The following is a 26,989-nucleotide window of genomic DNA, read 5'->3' as shown; positions in this document are numbered from 1 at the left end:
GCTGTTGCTGTTGGAGAGCGTAGTTGCGCATCGATGATCTTGGGCTTTGGGTCGTGTGCTGGGCCAACCTCTTCCTGCTCGGACATTTACGGGGTCACTCCGTAAGCAAGATGGAATCGCTTAGAAACCTATCAGGGAGGAAGATAAGCATAGGTATACGAGGGAGGTAGTAGGCGACTTTGATGAGGCAATTACACAAGGCTCTGAAGAGTTCAGTACAGTCATCGGGGTACCATTTCCCATGAAGGGATGGATCCCTCCAGCTCCATCACATACTATTATACATTGCCCTATCCGTCTGCTCTACGCAATCCCAAAAGGGCTCCGAAAGTTGCCGCGATCATGGGACGCGATACTCGAGGAAGCCCTATCATCTTCGTAGCTGTGGCTTTATGGCTGTTGAGGAATGATAAAGGACTGGTTGCCCCTGAACCTGATTTCTATCTGGATGGAGCTTTATGACTGTCTCTCTGTGATTCGTGTGGCTCAACCATTGAAGCTTGATGGCGATGTCATGTTCCGCGTTGGCATTTTTGGGCTTTCAGACTGCGCCGCTCATGCGTGGCACTGGCTTCCTGTCTTTCTTTGCTCATGGGAAAGAGATGAATTGTCATCCTATCGGCATCAAGGGTTTCTGGGCATAGGCAGGCTGGAACAAGGTGCCAATATATCAAATTGCGGTTCTCGTCGGTGGTATCGAGTTATCAACTGCGTCTATTGTAGTATACATACTTTAGGCGCTGCGATGAAGTGAAGGGCCGGAGAGATACCGAATGGGGTAGGCACAGGCTTGGCTTTCCTCCCACTCGTGACGTTCCTGGTATAGTCTGTCGAATCAAGGGCTCGTCCTACTCTCAGAAAGATATGTTCAGCCAGTGCAGGCACTGATCTAGCGCGTTCGGAGCCCATGACATGCGAAGCCATACTTAAGACCGAGGACGATAGCGTCTGTCTCGGAGATGGAGCCAGCAGTGAATCTGTCAATGATGACTCTGGTAATAGCAATCAAAGCCCTGGTCCCTACAGTGTTCGACCGAGCTCCTGGGTATGGCGAACAAATAGGGCCACGGCACGAGGTAATGGCGACAAATATTTGCCACACCAACCTATCGAATCAGCGAGAGAGACATGCCAAGCGACTGCCGATGGCATCCTGTGACCGAAAAGAACCATTCCTCGCCTGAATTTCTCGCAAGAATCACGGCATAGCGTGTCACTTGATACATCAAGCAAGCGCACAGGTGTCTAGACGAATCAAGGCGGGGCCCATGGTCGATGGTGACACTCATGCTGTCCTGGAACTATCGATCCACAGGATACATCCCGAGGACATGGTCAAATGATACAAAGACTTTCGTATTCAAGATTTAGAGTGATTAACTTGGGTCATTCAATGGGGTCTGGTTCTTCTACGAATCCTCAACGCGTTCTTCTTCCTCGCAGGGCGTCAAAGTCTTGACATTCGGCACCGGTAATTGTGATTCGGCCATAACCAGCATCAACTTCTTGTGAAATAAAGACTCCGGCCCACCAATGAGCAAAAGTGCTTTCTGAAGAGAATGCAGTACATCTCTGGCCCCCAGAAGCATACTATTGCATCCGGGCTGTAGGGAGCTAGACAACCACGTGTTACAAGCTAGGATGTCGATGAGAGCATCGGCAATACGGAATACTTTCAGCTCCTACAGGAAAGAAAAAAAGGGGCAAAATGTCAGCGTCGGCGCGGCCAGAACCTCGGTAGTGTGATACTTACTAGGCCATATCCGTGGGTCCGAATGGCCTGCTGGGAAACAGACCCGAGCAGGCGCATGGCCTCGTGGGCAACCTTGGCAGGCTTCAGCATGGAGAGCATTGCATCATCCATGCGGCTAGACATCTGGTAGTGGCTCAGAGCAAACTGCCACCAGAGTATGTGGATCCAGTTCCCCGTCATCAGCACGTTCACTCGCTGGGTCTCTGGGAGGTTGGGGGCCAGGGTCGAGAAGTCCTGCTTGGCCATGGCCGAAAGGGCGCTGTAGAGATTGTCGGCTTTACTGGAGCCGGGTGTGACACCCCCTCTGTCTGCCGCCATGACGATGTTATCGTCGAGTAGAGTGAAGAGTTGAGCGAGGAGTTGGAAGGAAGCGTCCACTTCGCCGGCTCCTTGTATGTGAAATCCGGAGAGCGGGAAAGTCTGGATTGGCTTGAGGCATGGTGGGAAACAGTTCTGCACGCAGAATGTCCTGTTTCTTCTCTGTCAGCAATCCGACCCTCCATAGAGGAGGCTTATCGACTGAACCGTCGCCAGTATGAAAGGGGAGGAACTCACCTCTCAGTTACAAACACCAACCAGAAGATCCGCAATAGCAATTCTCTTTGTTCGTCTGCGAGGCTGACTAGGATCTCTGGACGGTGTAGGCTTTGCAAATGCAATTGAGCAATTGCCTCATGTAAGTATACCGTGGCTAGCCTGATGCGTTCTGTGTTGGCGAAGTAGATGTGTAGAAAGAACGCAGTCAGTAAAGAGTCTGTCGTGTCTTCCTTGTAGTAAGTGCTTTGATGATGCTGATTGCTCAGATTATGCGAGAGTTGAGCATGATGTGCAAAGCTTTCCGCAATGCTGTTGTCATCTGAGACCAAGTTATGCTGCTTGGAAAGCCGCAATTGAGATAGTCGTAGCTGAGCAATTACCGTAGCACAGATGGCTCCAGATAATGCCCATGCATCGTGATCATCCAGCGAACCACTGATCCGGGACTTTAGGGATTCCACGTTGACGACGGGCCAAACACATGTTAGATGGTCTCGAAACTTGTCCAGGTATTCGATGTAAACCTCCAAAGGGTTCTTCTGGGCAGTACTCTCGTTCTCCACACCGGGAGTTGACGGCGATCTGGGGCTTTGCATTGGTCCACGAGCCGGAAGAGGGAGACCTGATCGATTCTGCCGAATCTGCTCCTGGTAGTTTACCACCTTGTGAGTGGTACTCAATCGAGGCCCCTTCGGTCCTCTCTTTCGTGGAACCCGAAGAAACGTGCATTCGACTGATCTTTTTCGGCATTCGTTGCAGGGTGGGCTGCTTCCTTGTAAGTGGCATCGTACTCGCCGAAGCGAGCATCCATCGCAGGGATAGTTCGTACGCTTCTTGCCTTTCTCCATATTCCGGTTTCAAAGGCGATGGTTACATGAGATGTCGGAAAAGTGAATTATGAAAATAGCCATATCTGGTTTCAAGCCTGGAAGACTGCAGTTGTCTTTCCTAAATACCATTTCAGGCGAATAAATCAAGCGACTGATTCTTGTGGGGGGTATGGATACCCGGACGCGGATTCCCTTTTTCAACCCATCGGCTCCGGGGCCCCTCCTTGTCAAGGTCATCGGATTTCCATGGGTAGCAAAAAATTCCACGAGAATTTAACCGGGCATCAGAGTCTCGGCCTTGTCGCTTGAACTTTTCGCTTGAAATATCCCGGGACCAACCCGCATTATCCACATGGAACCAACACTACGGCCCTTGACGGCTAGGTTGTCCGAGACCCGAGTCAACCACCACCTGATTGCCACGAGAAAAGTTGCAAGTCAGTGAAGTTCTCCAAGACTGCGTACGATCAAGAACCACCGATGCGGGTTGCACGTCGGACGATGTTGGCGCAAGCAAAATGTGTCTGGGAAAAGGCGGGTTGATGATTTTCTTCACGGAGGTCAACCCGCGCGAGCAAGAGGCATCAAGATAAATAGTTCTTCATGGTCCCGAATTCGGAAACGTGTTCCCCAGATTTCCCCGGACTTTACTACAACCATCTCCATCTTTCCCTGTCATCTTATCAGCTGTCTAGAGTCTGTGCTACCAATGGCGACCACCCCGGCCAATGTCGAGACTGCAAATGCACTCACAGGTCCGCGTGCTGCAGAAAAGCACGGCAAACATGAGCCGGTACTTTTGGATCATGTAGCCCACGATGCTCAAGCGGCGACGGAGGGCCAGAAGAACATGTCGGTCATGGAGTCCTTCCGGGCGTATCCCAAGTCTGTGGCATTCTCAATGGTCCTTTCTCTCTGCGTTGTCATGGAGGCATACGACACCTCCCTAATTGGCAACTTCTACGGCTTGCCGCAGTTCCGTCGAAGATTCGGAGTGCGGTTGGAGAACGGCGACTATCAACTTACATCAACATGGCAGTCGGGCTTGCAAAACGCTACTCAAGTTGGTCAAATGATTGGGCTCTTCGTCGGTGGCATGGTCGCGGAACGCTACGGATACAAGAAGACTTTCCTCGGTGCCCTAGTACTTAACATCGTCTTCATCTTCCTCTTCTTCTTTGCGCAGAATATCGGCTACCTTCTCGCAGGAGGTCTGCTTTGTGGCCTCCCCTGGGGTGCCTTCCAAGCTTTGACGACAACCTACGCCGCCGATGTCACGCCCATGGCCCTTCGACCGATCATGACGACTTATACAAACATGTGCTGGGTCATTGGGCAATTCATCGGTACTGGTGTCCTGCGAGGACTCCTTTCTCGCCCCGACGACTGGGCTTGGCGTATTCCCTACGCCATCCAATGGGTGTTCCCCTTGCCCATCATGGTTGGCGTTATGCTCGCACCCGAGAGCCCGACTTGGCTGGTTCGTAAAGGCCGTCTGACCGACGCTCGCAATGCTCTGCGGCGACTAGCGAGTTCCTCGACAACAGATGCTGAACTCGACGTCAGCATCTCCATGATCGCCCATACAAACGAGATGGAGAGACTGAACTCGGAGGGAACCTCATACATCGACTGCTTTCGCGGCACCAACCTTCGCAGAACAATGATTGCCTGCTTCGTGTGGGTGGGACAAGTTGCTTGTGGCGTTTGGTTTGGCAGCAACGTCATCTACTTCCTTCAACAAGCTGGCTTTGACTCGGACAACTCATTCAGCTTTGGTCTCGGAACTAATGCCATGGCTATCGTCGGCACCTTTCTCTCTTGGTTCCTTCTCCCCCATGTCGGACGTCGAACACTATATGTCGTTGGTCTTTGCATCATGTTCACCGTACTAGTGACCGTCGGCGGTATGGGCATTCCGGCTCCCCGTCCGGATCTAGGCTGGGCATCGGGAGCCTTGTTGATGGTCTTCGTCATCACGTACGACATGACCGTGGGACCAACTTGCTACTGTTTAGTCGCAGAAATTCCTTCCACCCGACTCCGAATCAAGACAGTTGCTATTGCCCGCAATGCCTATCTTCTGGCTAGCATCGGCGCCAACTTCTTGAACCCGCCTATCATCAACCCCAGCGCCTGGAACTTGAGAGGAAAGGGAGGATTCATCTGGGCAGGAATTTGCTTCTGCGAACTGGTTTGGGCGTACTTCTGTCTTCCCGAACCGAAGGGACGCTCCCCAGCTGAGCTTGAGATGCTGTTCGAGAACCGCGTGAGTGCACGCCAGTTTGCACAGGCTAAGGTGGAAGTATTTGCAGACAATGTGGGGAGAGATGAAAAGCACGATGGACCGATGGCGGTCAACGTTGAGGGTCGGTGAGTAGGGAGAGTAACTAGGGAGAGTCGCTGTCAAATACAGCATCATGAGCTTGACCGAACCGAGAAAGTATACGAATACCTTCTTCAATATTCTGCCAATGAGACCTTTGGGTAAATGATCTTCTGTGTTAATGAATGCAACGAGACACTTGGCAAGTCACTATTGATGGTGATCGGAGGTGTAGATAGACACGGCAGCGATGTCTTCAAGATCGGTTAGGCAGAACAAAAACCCAGCACAGGCATGATGAAAGTCACATCCATTCATTCGTATTTACAATCTAGTAGTCGTTTACAGAAGTGACTTCCAACGACTCAAGCAATTCCTGCGGCCGCGAAGTACAATTGAAGTGTAATACGAAGCAGTATCCGTTAATAATCAAGCTGATGTGACAACCCCAAACTCCCCGGCTCATGGTTCCACGAAACAAGCAGAGATCTCAGACCTTGTTACCAAACCAAAACTCCGACCCAATATCTCCGTAGGGTATCATTACCTAGAACTCCTTTGACGATAGACGATGTCACGACTGCTCGTACGCGAAGAGACACGGGCTCGACAGCTTAGAAGAGTGTGGCCCACGCCTATACATGCAGTGGGGTAATCTGCGACTTCCACTTCTTGCCTTGAGGCCGGCGCCCAATACGCGCGACCTCTCTCTCCGACAGCCAACGCTCCTCGCGCTGTAGTTGCTGCTGTCGTTGCAAGCTGGGGCTGGGGCTAGGACTTTCCGAGCCGCTGGTGCTCTTGGGAGTCATCAGCCTCGTCCTCTTTGCAACACGAGGTTTATCCTCGTGTTCCCCAGCCCCTTCGCGTTTTCTCTTGGTAGAGAGGAGAGACTTTGGATCGGCATCCTTGGGCGGGGATGGATTCTTGGTCGAATGCTTGGCCGGCGCCTCCAGAGGGTGAGAAGAAGCGGGCTTGTTGTTCTTTGAGTCATTCTTGGTCGGTGCCACTCTGGATTGCTCTGGCATCAAGAAAAGAACATCTGGCATGTGCTTCTCGATATCCTCAAACCAGTGAGAGCACAGTTTCTTGAGAATTGACTTGAAACCCCGCTCGCTGAGGTAGGAATGGACATTGTCTAAGTCGGGATAGTACTCTTCGAGGAGGTCCTGGCGCATCTGGCGCGGGATCTGGCGCCAGACAGAATCTTGAGACCGAACAAACTTCGAATAGAAGAACTCGAATACACGAGAGTGGGCGGCACCGGGAAAGTACTCCTTGCTTCCAGCCTCGGTCTTCTTGCCAATTCTAGCTGCAAGGCAGATGATGGCCAGACTTCTTTCATTGAGCATGGTATATGAAAGCTGATAGGAGGACATCTTGAGTGGTGAAGAGATGGGTTTGTGTTGTGAGAAGAGGAAGAGTGTTGTGTGAGAGAAGTGGTTGTATGAGGCGTAGACGAGTATGGTATGTACAAGAAGAGACTTTGCAGAACGTAGAAAAGTGTATGAAATGAACAAGAGTGTGGTGGATGCTGGGCGAAGAGAATGAGAATCCATGGGGGATGGAAGGCGGTTTATATTAGTCTAGATGAACAATTAGCAGAGTACCGTGTTGGTCCATGGCATCTACCTTGGTTCACTTGACGGCAAATATTCGACCTGGATGTCGGAGTGAGCAAGTTAGACCACGATGCCTCCTCGGCAGAGTCTGCGATATTGAGCAGATCATTGGCTGACCGGGAACCTTAGTTGGTTGAGTTTGAGACTTTAGGGGTTCACTGGCTATGTAAAGTCTGTAGATATGCCAAACAGGTATGATAGCTACGTCGAGGAAGACTCTAGTCCGGGATTTCGTCTTGAAACTGTATCTCCGAAATCGTTCTGACTATTCTCAGCCGCGATGGTGTCCACGAGGCTCAGTCGACCCGGGACTCAAGGTTTACGCCACCAAGCGTCGTGCCGTACCGTTACGACCTTACCCAAACGTTTGGTCAGGCATCCAGGAACGAATATCTTGGCCTAGGAAGACGGCATGTGCGGGCCAATAATACTGCTAAGCGTATCATACTACACTTCAAGTAAGACTGAGAAAGTCTTCAACTGGAGTACATTGAAGCATGCAGATTCGATCTGAGAAATCGTAGGGTATGAATAGCGGGTAGCATCTGCTGTGATATAAATTAATTGTTTCATCATCTACAGATCTCTAATTGTTTGGTCTGTGACTTTGCTGGGGAAGGGGGCTTATAGCCTTCGAGTTCAGGGTAACGGATCAGTGGATTAAGCTTAAATGCCTTCTCTTATTGCCTCATTCGAGAACTCCTGGGCTTAGCTTTCCGACGACCAAGGTACCTGGGGTCTGACCTGAATTTGACCGAACAGATGTCAACATATCTGGGCGGACTAGACGAGGATGGCCTGGGTCACCCAGGCATCATGGTACATACACAGTGGATTACCCAAGATCCTAACGTGTTCTATATGAATTGGCTGGTAAAGATGCGGTGATTGAATTGCCATGCGAGTTGAAAAAAAAAAGCCATGCAGATAGTAATCCGAAAGATTCCTGTCTCAATGGGGTGACCGGCGTCTCCATCCACTCCTGTCTGAAACACCTCTTCCATGTGGACTACAAGATCGAAGTGAAAGGTCATCGAAAGAGTATCCTGCCTTTGGAAAAAGGAACGCCGTGCCAATCTACAACTTGTCAAGCTCAGTGGTGTTGACAACCATGTACTCGCAATGGCTTTCCGATGTCAAGCTAAGTTTTTGCCCATTAGGCTGGCTCTGAGAACTGTGGCTTCGATGAAACGTCTGTCTTTCGCAAGATGTATTGGGTGCAAGTTGCTCTCATTTTCTGGCTTCAGCAGCGAAGACCGAGCCGTGTGAGTGTGTCTCTCAAGCCATCTGTGCTAGTTGATCTCTTGCTGCATTAATGTGGAAGCCACAGAGAAGGAAGACGGCGATGATGAATTAAGATTTCAGTGCGGAGAGCGGTAGTGCGAGATAATAGGTTATATAGAGCAATTTAGACTCAAGAAGCCGAAGGCTCTGTCCTGGATGTCATCCGAGCTGTGGGGGCTAGCGGACTTAGACGCGGCCTTTAGCACCGGCTGACACCCCTGCACACGGAGCCGAACGTCATAACATCCAGTACGATGACTCGCTAGTTTCAAAATTGAAGCCGTAGAGGCAGAATAAGTCAAATAATTCACGAATACAGCATTCGGATTTATCTGTTATGGCCAGCAAATTTGCGGTTTGCTTACTTTCCTAAAGAAAATTACCGGGCTAAAGCTGTAGGCCATGGCTCTGCTTTACGAGAACGATTGATGATGACCCTACACAAGAACTTATATAAAGTCACCGATTCTTTCCTTCAATGTCTATCAAATGATGTATCACTTTCAATTCTACAAAGCTATCCTCTTACTACTCGCTGTCCCTACACACCCACCATCGTCACTCCAGTTCCATACCAAGATGGTCAAGACTCTCCCCTTTGGCGGCATCCGCGTCCCAGTACCGGGGTTCGGTGCAATGGGCATAACGTCGGCCATGGGCACTAGGCTCTCGGCTGAGCAGGCGGAGCCTGTGCTTCTAAAAGCAATCGAGCTGGGCTGTACCTTTTGGGACACTGCTGTAAGCCCTGTGCCGCACGTAGCAAGTCTCTTTTCATGACGTTCCCTTACATGAAATCAGGTTGCGTACGACGCAGGTCTTAACGAGAAGATCCTCGGGGATTTCATCCGCAAGCACAACGTTCGGGATAAGGTCTTTGGTAAGGTCAAGTTCACTTATGGCATCGTGTGATAATCTAGTATTGACCTTATATGTCAAGTTGCCTCCAAGTGTGGCTTTGATGTCTTCAACGACCGCAGTGTCACCAACTCGAGATCCCATATCCGGTCTTACATCAATGGTACCATCGAAAGACTAGGCTTCGCACCAGACCTGTACTACCTGCACAGAATCGATCCGAGTATGATATCCTCTCTAGCCTGTTTCTACTCATCTAACAAAGGCTATAGAGACACCTCTGTCCGAGTCCATCGCTGCTCTTGACGAGATTCGGAAGGAGGGGAAGACCAAGTACATTGGCCTGTCAGAGTGCTCTGCCAAAACCCTGCGCGAGGCTAACTCGAGTATGTCCCATCCGCCACAACGACTTCAGCTTCATCTTTCATGCAATTAAAAACTGACGTTTGAAAAGTCGCAAAGGTCGATGCGGTCCAAGCGGAGTATTCTGCCTTTGAGACCCTCCATGAGGAGAGCGGCCTAATTCAAACGGCCAAGGAATTGGATGTTGCCTTTGTAGCGTTCAGCCCGTTGGGCCACGGCTGGTTGGTCGACTACTTCGACTATCAGAGCCCCGACGACTTCGTGCCCGATGACTTCCGTCGAACTGGTATGTAGTCACAGGCACTCGAATGCCTTCCTTCTCTTTCCCCGGTGAGCACATTTTCTGACCTGCATCACAGTCCCCAAGTTCCAAGGAGAGAGCTTTTATAAGAACAAGGCCATCGTGGACGAGATGAAGAAGATCGCTACCGAAAAGGGCTGCTCTCTTGCTCAGCTTGCCCTGGCCTGGGTGGCTGCCCAAGGTCTCATCACCATCCCGGGTACTACCAAGCCGAAGAGGCTGGAGGAGAATTGGGCCTCCCGGGATGTGGAGTTGTCGGAGAGCGAGGTTCTTGCCATCAGGAAGCTGGTGGAAGCCAACAAGCCTGAGGGCAAGAGATTCTCAGCAATGCATGAGGCCGCAGTCGGCCACTAGTATGGACCGTCTGGATCGTGGGCTGATGCTTCTAGCGCTAGCTGTAGATCGCCTGGAACTCAAGCTCGAGAGTAGAGATGCATACATAAATCGGTTGTAATCATCACATTGTCACTCCCGCCTTCCTGAAAAGCTTTCGCTCATCCTGCCACACTCTCGGAGGAAAATTACGGAGCTGTTCCGGCATCTTCACACGAGAGCTCCGGACGGCGATCGGTGGTTGGCGGGGTTATCGGACCCACAGTAAGCAGGTCAACCGGACCAGCTCCCTACACCATGCCCCGCAAAACCGCGCTAAGCTCTGAAGCCAAGTACCTCAGTATCCGGACGCAAAAGTTTGCCATGTGAATGCTGCATACGTTGCGGGAAGCAACTTGTATTCAATGCTGGTCTACGATAGAGCGAACTCAACTTGAATGCTTCTCCCGCCTTTACTGCGCCAGTTTGCTGTGTAGGGCACGGCGATACAAGTTGTCTCGGCTGGCGGCCTACAGGGCGTACCAAGGCCACGGTGGCCGTTGATTGCAAAGGAATGTTGGAAGCCATTGAAAAAGTGCTTCGCGCAGCTCGCCGTTTCTCCCTAGTGAGACAGGGTGTCAACGCCAGGGGTGGAAATCTATTTCGTTCAGCACACGCGTCCAGCCACGTGTTCACGAGAGTCGCTGATAAGATATCATCTCGAGGCGGAAAAATGGATATCGCGATGTGAAACAGACAGGTCGATAACAAGACAAGAAATTGTGGATTGGATTGATCAAATAGACTTTGGCGACTTGAGTCAAGACCGGCGAAGACGGGCAGTAATGTCGGCACCTGCGGAGCTCCATGCTACGATTTTAGCGGCGGAAATCAAACATGATGATGTCCCGATGATGCCCAAAATTGAAGAACGAAAAGCACGACAGCATCTCGGCGGACGGATACATGATACATGTGAAGGCCCAGATGGAGAGCTCTCAGCATGTAAGGTACGGGGCAACATCGTATTATTTACAGAAGATGCCTATTCAGGGTCCACGAGCCGGGGGGAGAAGGTCCCTCCCTCCCTTCCATCCACCGGGCTCATTGTGTCGTGCTTCAAGGTGGAGCCCAAGCCTCATGGCGCCACAAGAGCTCAGCAGGCGCACCTGGCCCGTGCACCACAGCTGGGGCGGTGCAATTTCCAGGCTGCGAGAAATTCCATTTACTGGCAGAAGGGGCCAAAACTTAGCCAACCAAGCAGGCCTTCGAGGAGATACAAGCAAAGGGCACACGACAGAAGCGTCAGATTTCTCCTTTGACACATTGCTTCAATCAACAGCTTGCTTCCATCGGCAGGATTGTATTGATTCTCGCCATCTCTAGCCACCATCACAAAAGGGTGTCCCCAAACTCCTGACACATAACCCACAAGGCCCATCTCAGCCTGCGCAGCAGCTGTCAGCTCCCTGGCCCGATCGCCGAGATAGGGAGAGAAAGAAAGCGCCTCGACATCACGACCGAGCGCCCGCAGCCTTACGACCTGCAAGTAACTTTCCAACACCTTGCTGGCACGTCCTTCATCGCCTTGCTATCCGGTGACGACCTGCGCGAACTGCGACGAGTGTTTAGCGTCTCATCTGCGACCATTGCTTGACCGGGCCCGAATCTCAGGATCATCCCCGAGCCAGCCCTACCTCCCTTTCCCTTTGACGACATACCCACGACACCATCTCGACATCAGACACAATGTCAGCAGCGGCAGGAGGTCTTACCCGACGCCGTGGAGGCGGAGGTGCCGCGGCCGGCGATGGTGAGGCCAGCAATGGCGCCAGCCGGACCAACTCAACGCCCAACATCAAGGATAGCGCCCCCGAGACGAGCTACGAGAGCGGCGAGAACGGCCACAAGATCGCCTTCGACCCCCGCGACATCAGCGAGAGCGCCGAGCGCAGCAAACAACCCAAGCTGACGTTGATGGAGGAGGTTCTGCTCCTCGGTCTCAAGGACAAGCAGGTATGCCGACGACGAGCGCTGCGCACCGATTTCCACACATGAAGCCAGGTCGCTAATTGACTTTTTACACGGTGCAGGGTTACCTGTCATTCTGGAACGACAACATCTCATACGCTCTGAGAGGATGCATCGTCATCGAACTCGCATTCCGCGGTCGCATCAGCATGCAGAAGGATGCCTCGAGAAGACGTTTCCCCCTCGCGGATCGCGTCATTGAGGTTATCGACGACACCCTGACAGGCGAGGTCCTGCTCGATGAGGCATTGAAGATGATGAAGCAGAGCGAGAAGATGAGTGTCAGCTCTTGGATCGATCTGATGAGCGGTAAAGCTACCCCCCTTTCCCCTCCCTAAAATGGATTGGAGCACTGCGCTGTCCACTTCGCCCTTGGAAAGCACTCTGGCTGACGGATGTGGGCCACCTACAGGAGAGACCTGGAATCTGATGAAGATCGGATACCAATTAAAGCAGGTTCGCGAGCGCCTGGCCAAGGGTCTAGTCGATAAGGGCATCCTCCGCACCGAGAAGCGCAACTTCCTGCTGTTCGATATGGCGACCCACCCCGTCGCCGACGGAGGTGCTAAGGAGGAGATTCGCCGCCGCGTCCGCAACGTTTTGACCCAGCGTACTGTCGTCCTCCCCGCATCCCAATTCCTGCCCGAGAACCTCGAATTCCGTTACGTCCGTACTCTTGCCATGGTGTGCGCCGCCTACGCTGCCAACGTGCTCGAGAACGCCCTGAGCACCCTCGGCCACGAGGCCCGCGAGCGCGCCTTTGCCCAGACAGACGAGCTTCTCGCCGACTACAGCCAATGGCCTTTTGGAAAGAAGGCTACCGGCAACGGTATCGGTGCCAACCTGCCTCAAGTCATCGCAGACGTATGTTGAACAGAATTTCCCCATACGGCTTAATAGCCTGGATTTAACACTTTTGCAGGAAATCAGCAAGGGCAAGGATAAGGAGCTGCAACTCGAAGTTGTGGCTGCCTGTCTTAGTGTCTTCACCCGTCTTGATTCCCTCTTGTAAACCTAATCGACCTCGACATTCTCGAAACCGATCATTCCGCTGCCTCGACTTTGTACAGGGCAGAGAGCACTGAGCGAGTTTCGGGAACACGACTCCCCCATTTCTCAATCCCATTCACAACCTAGACACATCGAAACGCCCCAGCATTGAGCTCTCCCGACCTTCACCAAATTCGAACCCTCACGAGAAATGATAAAATAAAGCAACAGGGGAAAGCGACTTTCTTATGCTCCCCATCAAACCAAAAAATGTGCAGCATGTAAGGTGGCCGTGGGGGAGCAGGATATTGGGTTCGCAAACTTGGGGGCAAAATATCATGAGAGGGCGCTATACCCTTCTTTTTGCCTCATGGGAGAGAAAACGGTTTCCAGCAAGGGAAAAAAATGAAGGATGATGGGACGGCGAAAAATACACACGCGTGTAGTTGGTTGGGTTTCAACTACTTTTTTTTTTTACCGTAAGCGATCGTTTTAATGCAGAACACACTCAGTCCACGTCCCGAGAAACGAGAGCGAAGAGGGAAAATGAGTGTGAGATATCAGTTTGAAAGATTTGCATGGGCTTGTTCTACCGTCTCCTTGCCTTGCGTTGTTGTCTTAGCTGAGATGTGCAAGATATGGTCATATATCATATATCCGGCCGGCGTTGATGAGAGCTTGAGTCTGAAGTCTTCCTTCCCTACGAGTCATACCAACCTCGTTACGATAGCCTCGGAAACACTGACTAACCTCTGCACTGATATACAGTAGTGGAAGTCCACGAAGCGATGAAAACAACCGTGACATGGCTAGAACGATTGAAATATGTATTCATGGGTTCCCTCCTACGCCGCCGTCCACCTTTTTTTGTGCAGAAGAAAAAAGACAAAACAATGTACAGTAGTTCTCTTTTTGTTCCCAGAAACGCCGTTTTCCATCCATAGTGATGATGCAAAAAAAACCGCTCGTCGGTTTTCCTCGGACACACACAACTTGTGTCCTGCCTCCACTGCTCCGGGGGGGATATCGATTAATCTCCTGTATCGCCAACCTCCTCACGGCCTCAAACCTCATTCCTCACGATAGCTCTCTGCTCAAGCCCCCACGCTTATTTCTTCTTCTTACCGCCGCCAAAGCTCCCCTCAAACCCAGGACGCGCCTTGGTCTTCTTCGCCCCACCGCCGCCGACCTTCTTCCCGCTCTTGCGACCGAGCTTGTGCGCCAGCTTATCATCCTTGCGCTTCTTCAGGTTATCCTCGCGCTTCTTCTGCTTCTCGCGAATCGACTTGGCCACCCCGTCGCTGCGCTCCTTCCACGCCTTTTCGCTCTTCTTCTTGGTCTGCTCCTTGCGCTTGACCGCCCTCTTGAGAGCCTGCTCGTCGTCCCGCACGCGCTCGCCCTCGGCGCGTTTCCGGGCGACGAGCCACTGCTCCTTTTCGGCAATGTCGGCCTGCTTCTCCTTGTCGAGGGCCGCGAGGCGCTTCTTCTGGTTCTGGATCTTGATGAGCGCCGTCTTGGGGTCCGAGGGCCCGCGCTTCTTGTGCGTGTTGAGCGCGTGGGAGAGGTCGTGCGAGAGCTTCGTTCCGTCGTCGAAGGCGACGCGGCCGAAGGCAAAGTTGGCGGGCTCGTCGCCGTCGTCGCCGCCGAGGCCGACGCGAGGCGACATGACGCTGGGGGAGTTTGACGCGAGCGTCTCCTCGCGCCGGGCTTCCTCCTCGAGCTTGGCCTTTGTGCGGAGCTCCTTCTTGTGCTCCTTGCGCTGGGCCTGCTTGAAGCGGCGCGCCTCGATGAGCTCCTGGCGCGTGCGGATCGGTTTTCCGTCGGGGCCGTCGGCTTTGCGGGCGGCGCGGAGGGCTTCTATGCGGGCTGCGAGGCGGGCGCGGAGGGCGGAGGTGTCGGCGGGGAGTTTGATGTGCTTTGGCTTCTCGGAGGGCGGGACGGTGGAGCTCGTCGAGGTTGTCGTGCTCGCGGTGGCGGCCGCCGCGGTGTCAAAGGTTGGCGAGGCCGGTGTCGAGGCGCCGCTGGACTCTGTGGCCTTTTGTTGTTGGGCGAGGCCAGAGAGGTCGAGGGGGTTGAGGTCGGCGGATTTGGACTTGGACTTTGTCGCGGGTTCGGCCTCGTCGTCGGACTCGTCGACGGTTTCGTACTCCTCGTCCTCATCCTTTTCCGCGTCCCTGTCGTGGTCGTTGCTGACGGGCTTGGCATCCTTGGACTCGGCCTTCTTCTGTTGCTTCTTGTTGGATTCCTTCTTGGCAGCCGCCGGGGACTTTGCAGCCTTGGTGGCGGCGGGCTTGCTGGACTCCTTGACCTCGGGCACCTCAGCGTCAGCATCGGCAATGGCGGCGTCACCACCAGCAGCCTCCAGCTTAGCAGCCTTCTTCTCAGCCTTCTTCGCCTTCTTGGTCGCGCGCTTCTCCAGTTTGGCTTCCTTCTTCGCCATCCTCATGAGCTGGTTCTGCGACATCTCGGCAGGGTTGGCGTCATCAATCGTGTCGATCGGGAGGTCGGCCGTCTTCTGCTTCTTGTTATAGTCCTTGTTCATCCGCAGGCCCTGGCCGGGCAGCTCCCTCTGCACGCCCGGGATGGGCTCGTCGTCCTCCTTGTCCTCTTCCTCCTGCATCGCCTCCAGCTTGCGCTTGTTGCGCGCCGCCCGCTCGTCCATGACTTCCTTTGCGTTGCGGTTCAGCTCGCTGTCGGGGTCCAACTTGGCCGTCTTTGCGGCTTTGGCTTCGGCTTTCGTCTGCTTCGTCCGCTTCCATTGTTCCTGTTGCAAGAAAGAAGCGTGAGCAAAGTGCGCTCTTCAATAGAAGGTACTGTGGTGCTGTGTAGCCAAGGCACAAGCGATGGAGTAGGGGACGAGGCTGGCTTCCTTTCGGTCGCTTTGCGATTTTGCTTTGTAGGGCCATTGAAGGATGTAAGGTGCGGACTGGGGGCAAACATACAGAGTTGTCTTCTCCATAGTACATCTTTGCCGGAATGAGGGACAAGAGACCATCAAAGGCCTTTGAGTGCTCGCGCAGGCGATCCTACGAAGCATGTTAACATTGTGTCTTTTGTGGCGACCTCATAGGATCATCACCGCCGCCAGCAGCCTTTCTCTCTCTTCTTTATTTTTTTTTCTTCGACCGGTGGCGGGGCACGGGCAACACAACGAACCTGCAAAGTAGATTCCGCCATATTCCCTTTGTTCTGTTCCTTGGCCTGTAAGATTCTTATTGAAAGAAGCAAATGTTCTTCTATGTGTTGGCCGCAAAAGGGTGGGTTGGAGTGCTGCTGAGCCAAACGAAAATCAACGGCTAGGCGGGTGCAAGCAGACTCGGTGAACAGAGACAGAGCTTTGATACTGCGGCGGTTGCGGGCGGATTGGCTGCGAATTTTCGGGCAGTTCGAAATTTTTTGGGGTGTGGAGAAATCGCTTATGCGAAATCTTGGCGCTTTTCTGCCACCGAACTATCACCTGTTTTTGGGGGCGGTGAGCTCGATTTCCACCCCGCAATGACATAGCGCCCCGATATACGCATCTTAGCAAGTTGTCCGGCTTCAAACCTCAGGGTCCAAACTGCAGACCCCATCACCAAACTTCTGGCTGGGATTCGCTCATCTTGAAACATATGCTTATCTGACCACCAATGTTGTACTGCCCTAGAGTGCTGCACTGAGATACCGAAGTCAAGTTGTAACCACCAATGGCATTAATCACTGCTTTGATTGGTAGTAAGTCTTTCTAAGCATACATCTCTACTCCGGAATACCATAACACAATTCGCAAATCTATCACACGGCTTGGAAACTCCACCGCCACGAGTGGATAAGTGGAACCGCCCAACTGTAGACCCATTCCGTCCAATAATCAGTCCTACAAGCCCGAACGCCGCAATCCTGGGATTCCCATGCCGTCCCATGCCGTCTGAGAAGCAGTGCCGCCCAGCCTAATAATCATGTCACCCTCAGCAAAGTCAATGGCCAAGGAAAAGGCATTGACATCACAACGCCTGTTCCGATTGTTTTTTTGTTTCGGATAAGACAACCGCCTCTCGCTAGTCTTTCTCAAGTCGTAGCCGCAACAGTAGCCTACTTAAGGACTCTCTCATATCAATCCACTTTCGTATGTTCGTTTGTTGCGAGCCGTGTCTTCAAAGACACCATTCCTCTCGACGAGGATATATGCCGTGGTCATGTAGCATCCGTTGTGTCGTAGTAGAAGGGTGTCTAGGCGATTTACGCGCCTGCCATTCCAGCTGCAAAGGAGGGCGTCTGCGGCTGAAGTGAGTAGCCGTTTGTAGACTTGGCGCTCAGCTCAGCCTGTCGCTGGCGATCCGCCTTTTCGCGCTCGAGCTGCTCCTTTTCAGACTTGGTGATACGCGGTTTGCGAGTAAGAGAGCCGCCTCGGGATCCGCGACCACCTCGGGAGCCTGGTCCGCCTCCACGACCAGTGCCGCCCTCACCTCGAGTCGTACCGCCACGACCGCCAATACGACCGCCTCGACTTCCACGGCCACGCTTGGGCAGTCCGTCGGGTCTGAAATGTGTCAGTGAACTGTATGCAATATAGGAATGATAGTGAATGCAACATACCTTGTATCCGCAGGCTTCTCAACCTCTGGCACCAAAGGTCCAGAGTACACAAAGAAGCCATCCCGGCTAGCGGCCGCCTGCTGCTCCCACAGAAGCTCGGAATCGTCGACAAAGTCGTCATCCTTGTCGTACTCATCTTCTTTGAAGTTGCGCTTCTTCTTCTTCGGCTTCTCGGGAAGGTCGGCACCACTCGTCATACCGCCCATCTCCACGTTACTAGCTTCCTTGTCTGAATCCTCGGACATTTCGTCGCCAGATTCCTGGCCTGACGCCGTTTTCTCCAAGGCAGCCGAGGCAGCAGCAATGCGGGCCTTGCGATCTCGCTTCTCCGCCAGGCGAGGGTGCAGGGCATCCCAGCCATACTTCTCCTCAGCCATACGCATCACGTTGATGTAGATATTCGTGTCGCCGGGCTTGATAGGAATGTCCAGGACAATATCCGGGGCCTTGTACTCCTTGCCAGTCTCGGCTCTGCCGAAGTCCAGAATTGAACGATCTCCGAGTAGATCCCGAGAGTCGTCCAAAGCATTCAGCTTCGGTGAAGAGACACCAGACTTTTGTGGCTTTTGCTTTGGTGAATGTTTCTTGCTGGCGACAGAACCAGCAGTCGAAGCGGCGTCCTTCAGCTTCGCATCTGCCTTGATAGCTGGAACTGGCGGGGGAGCGAGGGCCTTCTTCGGCTCGGGTGCAGGTGGCTTTGAAATCGCTTGAGGGATTGATCTGGCAGGGTATGACGGAGATGCTGGCAAAGATGCATTCTCAGTTCGTGACTGAGCAGTCGAGGCAATGCGGAAGTTTTGTGCAGAAGGCGACGTGACACTCTGCGTGGGCGGATCTACCAAGCTCGCGATAGAGGGAGACGCGCTAGGTCGGTTGACAGTTTGTGTTGCGGGTCTTGGAGATGAGGCACTACCAAAGATGCCTCTGACCGGGTCGTAGCTTCCACGGATAGGATCGTAACCCTGACCGCTAGTACGCGTAGGGAGAACAGTATTTTGTGGTTTCGGCTCGGGCTCGGGGTCTGCGTTCAGAATGCTTTGCATTGAACGCGGCATCTCTTCTCGCTTGGGTGCCTTTTGCGCTGTGTGTTCGGGCTGAGCAGAACCAGGTCGGGAAGACGAGCTGATGCCGACGAGGTCTGTGATCTTGGTCTGTCGAGAGGGAGGAGGTGTGGAGGAAGATGCAGCTGCAGCGGCTAGGGACTTGGAATCTGAGCCTGCATCGGCATCCGCAGCTGGTGCCGACTTTCTCTTCCTTTGAATGGGCGGCGCATTGGGATCACGAGGCTTTCGAGGTCGGCGCACCTTGGGCGGCTCGTCGGGATTCTTAGGCTTGACGGTAGAGCCAGGTTTGCGACCGGGCTTCTTTCGTGGCAAGCCAGCAGCGGTAAGGCGGACTTCCGGTTGAGGCGGCTGGTCTCCTGCGGCGACACCGAAGCGAGGTTGGGAGGGATCTACTATGATCTCGTCCATATCCATATCGTTGTTGTTTGGCCGACCGATTATTGGCGAGCCTGGGTCTGAAATAGAGCCGGAAGGTGGTGATGAAAGTGCAGGTGAAGAGCTGTCGCGCATAGCTGGCTCTCCTCCACCACCAAAGTAACACCACACCGAAAAGAGGTCTTCGAAGGTTAATTCGACAGACACCTGCACCGGGAAAAAAGGTACTGAGGTTGAAAAATGTTCAAGGCAGTGTTTGATACCGTGGGGCTACTGTGAAGAACAGCAGGTATAGTGCATCGAACTATTCTTCGATTGCAGTCGCGTGGTGAATTGCTGTGAGAGGTTCGTCCTGAATGACCTCACTTTTTCCCTTCTGACAGGGAGGTGGGTTCGCGTTTTGGTACGTTGAGGTTGCGTAGCTCCGGATTGGCTGAAAGTAGGTTGGGGCCAGACGCGGAATTATGTAAGGTAGAGGGACTAGGTTGGCTAAGGCAGGAGACTGCTGCACCGATTGAGCAGTGGTCACCTGCGGTGTGGCCGTGCGGAGTTGGCAAAGGTGGGAACTCGTGAATAACCTCAATGATCGGTAGGCGTGTTTTTTGACGACAATTGGCACCTTTGATCGACAAAAAAGAGGTGTTGTGTAGAGAAAAGAGGAGTTTGGCGACCGTCAAAGAGTGCAGCTTGGTGAGCCGAACAAAACGGTGTTATTTTGAGGATGTCGACGATGGTGATTGATGTCGAGATTGATGGATTTGACGATTCTGCAGTCGAATTTGCAGCGTCGTGGTAGTTGCGAAGAGGAAAAAGGAGGAGGGGAATGGGAGGTCGAAAGAGGAGATGGGGATGGCTACGTTTTTGGGGGGAACAACAATTATTTTTTGGGCCGACATTTGGCTGCTGCGCAAGACGAGAAAAACGGGGCACCGAGCAGACGTGGATGGCCTCAGCAGGAGTGAATGGGAGGGAAATTTTATTATTAAAGCCGAATTAGAGATTCGGACTAGGCTGGGGGGCACATCGACGGGATCAGATGGCCTCAGGACCACGAGGAACGTGGACGGGGTGGGCAAGCACGGCAAGGAAAGAAGAACAGGACGCGGACGGGGCGGGTGAATGGATTATGGGGGGAATGGTAAAAGGATGGGAATGGACAGGATGGGATGGGGTGGGCGGTCAGTCACGGTCAAGCCAAGGTTAAAAGAGGGAAAAGGCATTAGGAAGAGAAGAACTGGGAATGATGGGAATGGGAGCGGGAGAAGGGAAATGGGAATGGCAACAACATGGAAAGAGTGGACTACCGTCCTGAGCGAGAGCCAAAGGGGGGGCGTGAGCGATGGGATGCCTTCGGCTGCACCTCACCTCAGCAAGTAATGGGAGTGGGGAGGCAGGAAAGGGAAGGGAAGGGGGGAAAACACCAAGATGACAAGAAGCGATGGCGCTTCGAGAACGGGCCGCCCAGGGAGGAAAGTACGAAAGGTCGAGACAGCCGGACCAGAGATGCAGAGAGATGTGTAAACCTCCAACGTGGGCCAGGCGCAGAAAGAAAAGATGGACGAACGGGATGACGGGATGGTATGGCAAGGAACCTCAGGTAAGGTAATATGAGAGACAGGCTGACTGACAATGGACGGGACGGGGTGGATGGGAATGGGAGCACGCCCACCCCCATCATTTACCCATCACCAGACAGGCAAGCATCATGAGAGAGCGAGAGCAACAACACACGTCGGCGGCTTTTTGGGGCTTTCTCCGCTTAACGATGGTGTCTCCTCTTCCTCAGCCAAGGCCAAGGACGGGATGTTGGACCACGGGCATGTCTCGCCAACAGCCGACAAGGGAAAATAAACACCACTATGGCAGACCAGGGTACAAGAGGAAGGTACGCCGCCCGGAACCAGATCACGCAGGGCAAAAAGCAGGGCGAGCGGCCAACCCGATGCGAGGAAGTCGGAGCCTTCAGCTCAGGTAACTTTGGGGAAAGGGCGAACCTGGAAGTCAACCCGCTATCAACAGCCAGCAAGAACCGTCACGGCCGATGAGACGGGATGGGGGATGGGGGATGAGAAGGGAAGTCTTGCCGCGGCAGGCACAATCTACCTAGTGTTGTAGGTTGTCTCCAGCAATAAGGTACTACAATTGTGTAGTGCGGCACCTCATGCGGCGTGTGTGTTTGTATCCGTACGGTACACCTTTTGGATGCAGTAACATGAATTGGGAAGACATGGAGGCAGCGCGGCGCTACGGGGATGCGAGGGGGTGCAGGTGGTCGATGGTACCTCATCCAGTCCAGTGCGTGCAGCCGCGCGAGGAGGGGAGCAGGAGCCGAGCCGTGGGGAAAGGAAGGAAAGAAGGGGTCGTGGAATTTCTCCCATGGGCGGCCATCGGCAAGCGAACAGGAAAGGGGGGGACCGCGTTGTGTGGTGCAGGTGCAAGGTGTAGGTGGTTGCAGCTTTTTTTCGGGGCTAAGAGATGTCGCCAAAAAAGAGAAACACGGGTCCGGGCGCAGGTACCGAGTACAAAGATGTGCCACCTCTTGTTGTCTTAACAGCCTTTTTTCCTTTTGTTCCCGCCAATCTGAGGAGCGGTGCAACGTTCAAATGTGGGTAAAGGTGGATCCTGCGCGTCTGACGTTGAACCACGTCCGGCTTCCATTTCCGCCCTAGCGTCCCAGATAACCGCGGCCGGCGCAAGGATCTTTGTGCAAACCACCCAGCACACCCACCCTGCTGAGCCCGACGCAGAGGTATCCGTACGCAGCACATAATACTTGGAGTAATGAAGGTAGGTACCTTGCCATGCTTACCTAATGAGCTTGGAGGGCAGGAGCCAAGAGGGAACTTGGAAAGTAGCCAAGGGGTGGGGCTGCGAAACGGAGAGATGATGGCCGGGGCACACCTCACCTCATGGTCCAGCCAGATCTCCTCCAGGCTTTCCCCCCACTGTTCAGGGGAGCGAACAACGGCGCAGGGCATCCTCTGTAGTCTGTACTATTTCGATCCCCCCTTCTGCATGTCTCGCTGATCATGGAGGAGGGACTGACTACAGGCCCATGAGCCTCATTGACTATTTCCAGGTATGGATGCAACAAGACATATTGATAGCTAATTTCATAGCCTTCCTATTTCCTCTTCATTGTCGACGTGCATTTCGCAGAACAAGCATTTCATTACAGCCAAAACCCTTTTTTCGGGGCAACACACAAATGCTGCTAGGTGGTGCGCTACGGACATGAAAGACATGTTGCAGATTCTGCAACACGCCACAAGCTCGAAAGAACGTGCATAATCCTTCCTTTTGTCACCCGAACATTCCTTCCCATCAGCGAGACATAAACGACAATTGTTTGTATTCTAAGCAGCATGGTTGGCGGAGAAAAGGAAGAAAACAGGGAGTTAAAAAAAGTGTACTACGTAGTACGCGAATTTTCCAGCCGAAATTCCTCTCGGAAGCTCTAACCTAATTGCATGCAACAATCTCTCGTCAAGAGAGACATGGCAACACCGACAAGGAAATAAATGTACGGATAGGTGTACTTGCAAATGTACGCATTTATCGCTGTGCACAATTGATCATGCATCTTCCAAATGAACTCTCAAACAAATCCAACGAGTTTCATCTATCCCACCAAGAAGCGGCACTGTGCCAATCAAACGGAAACAGAATGCTGTGGTATACAGCGTATCCGTACATACATACTGCACTGCACCCCCCGGCATGGTCGCCCGCCAGTCCGCCTCTCCGCCCATCCAAAGTTTTCTGGAATTTTGCGGACGATCGACGCTAATGCAAAACTTGATGTGGCTCAGTCCCGCTTGTCAGCCACAACTCTAAAACGGCGCATTCTCGGGATTTAGGACGAGTCGTCTCCCCCCCTCCCATGAGCCTCCATCTCTGGTAGCGTGGCCTGCAGCCAGCCGCCATCACCGTTGCGTTGCACGTCCTCCCTTAGTCGGGACAGCTGGAGTGATTATTGATTCCGAATTGAACCTATGCCATTCGCGACCGGAGTTGCACGCGCTCACAGAGAGCCCGAAATATCGATATGCGGCAATTTTCGACCCCCAAACGCATCTGACCCCTTGGCGCGGTGACCCTGGTTCCCCGTCGTACTCCCATCTGAAAATGAGCTTGTGTTCGGGGTGCCGCACGGGCAGTTCCGAAAAAGGCATGGAGCCTCTGACCAGGGGGCACTGGCCTGGGGGGCGTGCAATCTGATAAGGCAGAGCTACAGCCCGATAAGAAGAAAAGGTACGTCACTCTGGACTGCGACCAAAGGGAAAAAAATAATTGGTAAACCCACCCACCAACTGCTCCCGCCGAACCGCCAACATTCTCACAATCTTGCTCTCTTCCAAGTCCTTCTTTCCAACCCCCACAACGCAGTTATGGAGCCGATGATGCTAGTCGGAGATATTGTCGAAAAGGAGACGGCACCTGCGAAACCCGTTGTCTTTGACGACATCGACGCCGCCCCGACAGGCTTCCCCGCACACAAGAAGCGCGCAGCCCGCGTCTCGGCTTTCAAGCAGCAACGGCAAGGCAAGCCCACGACAGGTGCCCAAGCCGCGGCCGCGACCTCCTCGATCCAGCCAAAGTCCAGCGAAGATGTCGCCGCAGACTCACAAAAGTCTTTCGAGGCCGCCGAGCGACGGAGAATCGACCGCGAAAATAGGCAGAAGCTGGAGGATATGAGCCCAGAGGACATTGCACAGGAGAGGCAGGAACTGCTAAACTCTCTCGACCCGTCCCTTATCCAGCGCCTCCTCGGTAGGGCCAATATAGACGAGCAGCATGGCCCGAATCCCTTCGATCCGCCCGCGGACGAAACCAAGAGGGAGCCGCCGGCCCCGACACCAGAGATCAAGATCGAGGACACCTCTGCGCCGCCGAAACCCAAGCCAGCACCAAAGCCCGCTACGGCTCCGAAGTCCGTCTCATTCGCAGACGAAGAAGACGAGCCAACATCAAAGGCACCGCCAAAGCCCTCGCACACACACGAAGACAAGGCCCCCGCCGCCCCTCCAGCAGACCTCTTCCCCCTCAACGACCAGCCCGACAAGACGCACTTCCCTCAGGCGCCCGCCCTCCCCGACCTCGACCCCTCGCACCCCGACTTCCTCCAGACCCTCCACGAGAAATTCTTCCCCAACCTCCCCGCCGACCCGAGCAAGCTCGCCTGGATGGCGCCCATCCCGACGGCCGACTCCCCCGCCGACCGTGAATCCCCCTACTACCCGGGCCAGTCCTCCCTCCCCATCGCCGCCCTCCGCTTCGACTTCAAAGGCGGGCTGATCCCCCCTCGCCTGAGCAGGTCGATACCCACGTCAAAGGGGCTGCACCACCACGGCCAGGCGCCCGAGGCGGCGGGGTACACGATCGAGGAGTTGGCTATTTATGCGCGTAGCGCCGTGCCAGCGCAGAGGTGCGTCGCGTTCCAGACGCTGGGGCGGATTCTGTATAGGCTGGGTAAAGGCGAGTGGGGAAACGGCGAGGAGGATAGCTTGGGACGCGGCATCTGGAGCAGTGTGCAGGAGGGACGCGTGCTGGAGAGCTTGTCCGAGGCGGCGATTGTGGATGGTGGTCATAGGGGGAGTCGGGCGTATGCGACGGAGGCGCTGTGGTTATTTGAGAAGGGCGGGTGGAGGGAGCAGTGGTCTGGCAGATAGGGGCTGTCCTCACGATTTTCGAGAATGTTCCCCGTGACTAGGCACTCGCTCCGAAATGATACCAATTTTAAGCAAGATCTCGAGAGCTTACATGCTGTATCAAATCGAATCTGATGTTCGCCATGTAGCTCTTCCACCAACCAAGACTGCGAGGAAGTAGGTTTTGAATATCTGAGTAATGTCTCTTGGAAGGTCAATGGGAAGCTGCCGCCGGAGATCTCTCAACTCCCACAAGAAAATCATCATCAAAATCACTCAGCAAGCTGGCAATGAGTCAAGTCCTATCGTCGTCACATCTCGACATCACAGAACCCCTACAAGAAGAGACGAAAAGCAAATCAAGCTTCTAGCGAGTCAAGTCCCACACCTCAATAACCCCCTCGTTGACAGACTTTCTTATCGTGAACTACGGTAGAGGAGACTCCGCTCCAAGCTGAGCCGGCTCCGGCAAACCTTTACGATGCGTGTTCATAGCTAGCTACCATATGCGCAGAAGCTAGGCCACGCTTTGACCTATTCACGGGGCACGTGTATGGTGCGATCACTTGATGAGGTGAAGGGAGAGGAAGTCAAATTCCTCTATCGCATTACCTTAGCCTAGAGCCGTTTAAAGCTCCTGACTCATAGAGACACCTCGTTGTAGAGAATTCATGACATAAGATACGGAGCCGCGGGTGTACAGACGGCGGCGACGGGCACTTTCTGCATAATCTTCTTCGCAGCTGCTGCCCAATGTCTGTTGTCCCAGTAGGAAGTTGGGCTAGCATCATACCAGCAACTTGAAAAGCCCAACGAGAAAGGATAGAGGACATGACTCTCAACCCTTCATACCTCTGTCAGCCCATGTATGTCATCTTAACATGAATGTTCCTAGCTCTATCCAGAGAGCTCCTGGTCTTTAAGACATCATGGCCGAGAAGCTTTCGACCTACAAGACCCCTTCCTCCCCGCTACTCGACACGTGCTACGCCCATCCCCACGAGCTTATCTGCCCAAACTCCGCGCTTTCCACGAGTTGGTGTTGTGGACTCTCACACCGGAAAGCAGTCAAGAGTGGGCCGGCGTGAAGCTGTCGGCCGGATGCTTAGGTGATGCCACGCAGCCACAATGTGCTGATTCGGAGTTCGACGGCTGCCTTAGAAGCCAATTCTTGGGGAGCGATTCCGGCCTCGTCGTCTATAGTTCCAGATCGGACGTATATAGCGGAAAGCTTCTGCCACCCCACGCAGAGGAAACCTACCAGGCACCCTCTGCTGTTACGCCAACCTTTCGAGTACCTAGTGACGACTGACGCACTGCAGTTTGGCCGGAAGAGGTATAAGAAAAGCTTCATTTTCATCATTTGCTCCTAGTGGAGAGAGTTTGTGGCTGGCGGTACCAGAGTATGGCGAGAGTTACACGATCTCACAACTTGAAGGTGGCTGGCTTCATGATGACGAACGCTTCGTAGCTTCTTCGACGAATTCTTAGCACGGCTCCCGATTATCTGATCAGAGTCCTCGCTAGCTTATCCCAAAACATGTAGATGCCATGCAGCTGCTCAACGGCAGCTGTCGCTGTAAATCTCGGGCGGTTTGTCTTGGCACAGTTTCGACCCAGACTGCCGGGCTCTATCTACGATGCATCGCGCCCTGAGACGTCGTCCGGTCGAAAGATATCCCAACTCGAAAAAACGCGCAAGATGCCAGATCAAGGCGGGCGAGTCCATCTCACTGTGCATGGCTCAACCTAGGTTCACCTGTCAGCCAGCATGATATGTTGCCCGTCCACGCAGCTAAATGGTCCAACATTGCGAAAAAGACGTTTGACGACGGTGTTCCCGACCGAGAGAGGGTCCGTCCGTAGATAAAGTTTACCTCTGTTCCAGAACCTCTAAAGGTTGGGGTCGACGGGCCATTCATGGGTCTCAAGCATGAGACGAGACCTCTCCGCAGAGGATAAGGATTGGTCAATCCACTCGGTGTTGAAAGAGAGTTCTCTACCTCCCCTCCCTCTGGGAGTCGTTTCCAAACTGCGTCTAGAACTTCTGGCCGGAGGGTCCCTCCGACCGAGCCGAACGAGTTCTGGGCCGCGTTGGCTTACTCGCGTTCATCGCGGAGATG

The 26,989-nt window shown here is 53.5% G+C and overlaps 9 protein-coding genes across 9 annotated transcripts; 4 read left to right on the top strand and 5 right to left on the bottom strand.

Moving 5' to 3' along the window:
- Window positions 1-610: 610 nt before the first annotated feature.
- On the bottom strand, window positions 611-924 carry CABS01_05115 (uncharacterized protein; the record flags this gene model as incomplete). Its single annotated transcript, XM_060538485.1, has 2 exons — window positions 611-649; window positions 733-924. 2 exons carry the CDS (start codon window positions 922-924, stop codon window positions 611-613), a joined length of 231 nt encoding a protein of 76 aa, XP_060405657.1.
- A 485-nt stretch (window positions 925-1,409) lies between these two features.
- On the bottom strand, window positions 1,410-2,886 carry CABS01_05114 (AflYd/sugR/sugar regulator; the record flags this gene model as incomplete). The annotated part of the gene is made up of 3 exons (XM_060538484.1): window positions 1,410-1,682; window positions 1,754-2,222; window positions 2,309-2,886. The coding sequence occupies 3 exons, from the start codon at window positions 2,884-2,886 to the stop codon at window positions 1,410-1,412; spliced, it is 1,320 nt and encodes a 439-aa protein (XP_060405656.1).
- Window positions 2,887-3,829: 943 nt separating this feature from the next.
- On the top strand, window positions 3,830-5,497 carry CABS01_05113 (general alpha-glucoside permease; the record flags this gene model as incomplete). The annotated part of the gene is made up of 1 exon (XM_060538483.1): window positions 3,830-5,497. One exon carries the CDS (start codon window positions 3,830-3,832, stop codon window positions 5,495-5,497), a length of 1,668 nt encoding a protein of 555 aa, XP_060405655.1.
- Window positions 5,498-6,081: 584 nt separating this feature from the next.
- CABS01_05112 (uncharacterized protein) lies at window positions 6,082-6,822 on the bottom strand (the record flags this gene model as incomplete). The annotated part of the gene is made up of 1 exon (XM_060538482.1): window positions 6,082-6,822. The coding sequence occupies one exon, from the start codon at window positions 6,820-6,822 to the stop codon at window positions 6,082-6,084; it is 741 nt and encodes a 246-aa protein (XP_060405654.1).
- A 2,016-nt stretch (window positions 6,823-8,838) lies between these two features.
- Window positions 8,839-10,222, top strand: CABS01_05111 (aldo/keto reductase; the record flags this gene model as incomplete). Its single annotated transcript, XM_060538481.1, has 6 exons — window positions 8,839-9,087; window positions 9,148-9,226; window positions 9,287-9,427; window positions 9,477-9,590; window positions 9,659-9,853; window positions 9,927-10,222. The coding sequence occupies 6 exons, from the start codon at window positions 8,839-8,841 to the stop codon at window positions 10,220-10,222; spliced, it is 1,074 nt and encodes a 357-aa protein (XP_060405653.1).
- Window positions 10,223-11,929: 1,707 nt separating this feature from the next.
- CABS01_05110 (uncharacterized protein) lies at window positions 11,930-13,223 on the top strand (the record flags this gene model as incomplete). The annotated part of the gene is made up of 4 exons (XM_060538480.1): window positions 11,930-12,196; window positions 12,274-12,520; window positions 12,624-13,075; window positions 13,134-13,223. 4 exons carry the CDS (start codon window positions 11,930-11,932, stop codon window positions 13,221-13,223), a joined length of 1,056 nt encoding a protein of 351 aa, XP_060405652.1.
- A 1,086-nt stretch (window positions 13,224-14,309) lies between these two features.
- CABS01_05109 (surfeit locus protein 6) lies at window positions 14,310-16,378 on the bottom strand (the record flags this gene model as incomplete). Its single annotated transcript, XM_060538479.1, has 3 exons — window positions 14,310-15,965; window positions 16,144-16,227; window positions 16,358-16,378. The coding sequence occupies 3 exons, from the start codon at window positions 16,376-16,378 to the stop codon at window positions 14,310-14,312; spliced, it is 1,761 nt and encodes a 586-aa protein (XP_060405651.1).
- A 1,041-nt stretch (window positions 16,379-17,419) lies between these two features.
- Window positions 17,420-19,350, bottom strand: CABS01_05108 (histone promoter control 2; the record flags this gene model as incomplete). The annotated part of the gene is made up of 2 exons (XM_060538478.1): window positions 17,420-17,720; window positions 17,777-19,350. The coding sequence occupies 2 exons, from the start codon at window positions 19,348-19,350 to the stop codon at window positions 17,420-17,422; spliced, it is 1,875 nt and encodes a 624-aa protein (XP_060405650.1).
- Window positions 19,351-23,606: 4,256 nt separating this feature from the next.
- On the top strand, window positions 23,607-24,887 carry CABS01_05107 (uncharacterized protein; the record flags this gene model as incomplete). The annotated part of the gene is made up of 1 exon (XM_060538477.1): window positions 23,607-24,887. The coding sequence occupies one exon, from the start codon at window positions 23,607-23,609 to the stop codon at window positions 24,885-24,887; it is 1,281 nt and encodes a 426-aa protein (XP_060405649.1).
- Between the last annotated feature and the right edge of the window lie 2,102 nt (window positions 24,888-26,989).

The sequence above is a fragment of the Colletotrichum abscissum genome (assembly GCF_030869225.1).
Source record: "Colletotrichum abscissum strain IMI 504890 chromosome Unknown Scaffold_10.1, whole genome shotgun sequence".
Lineage (NCBI taxonomy): Eukaryota > Fungi > Ascomycota > Sordariomycetes > Glomerellales > Glomerellaceae > Colletotrichum > Colletotrichum abscissum.
The sequence above is the reverse complement of the archived record's forward strand: the minus strand, read 5'-3'. Positions and strand labels throughout refer to the sequence as shown.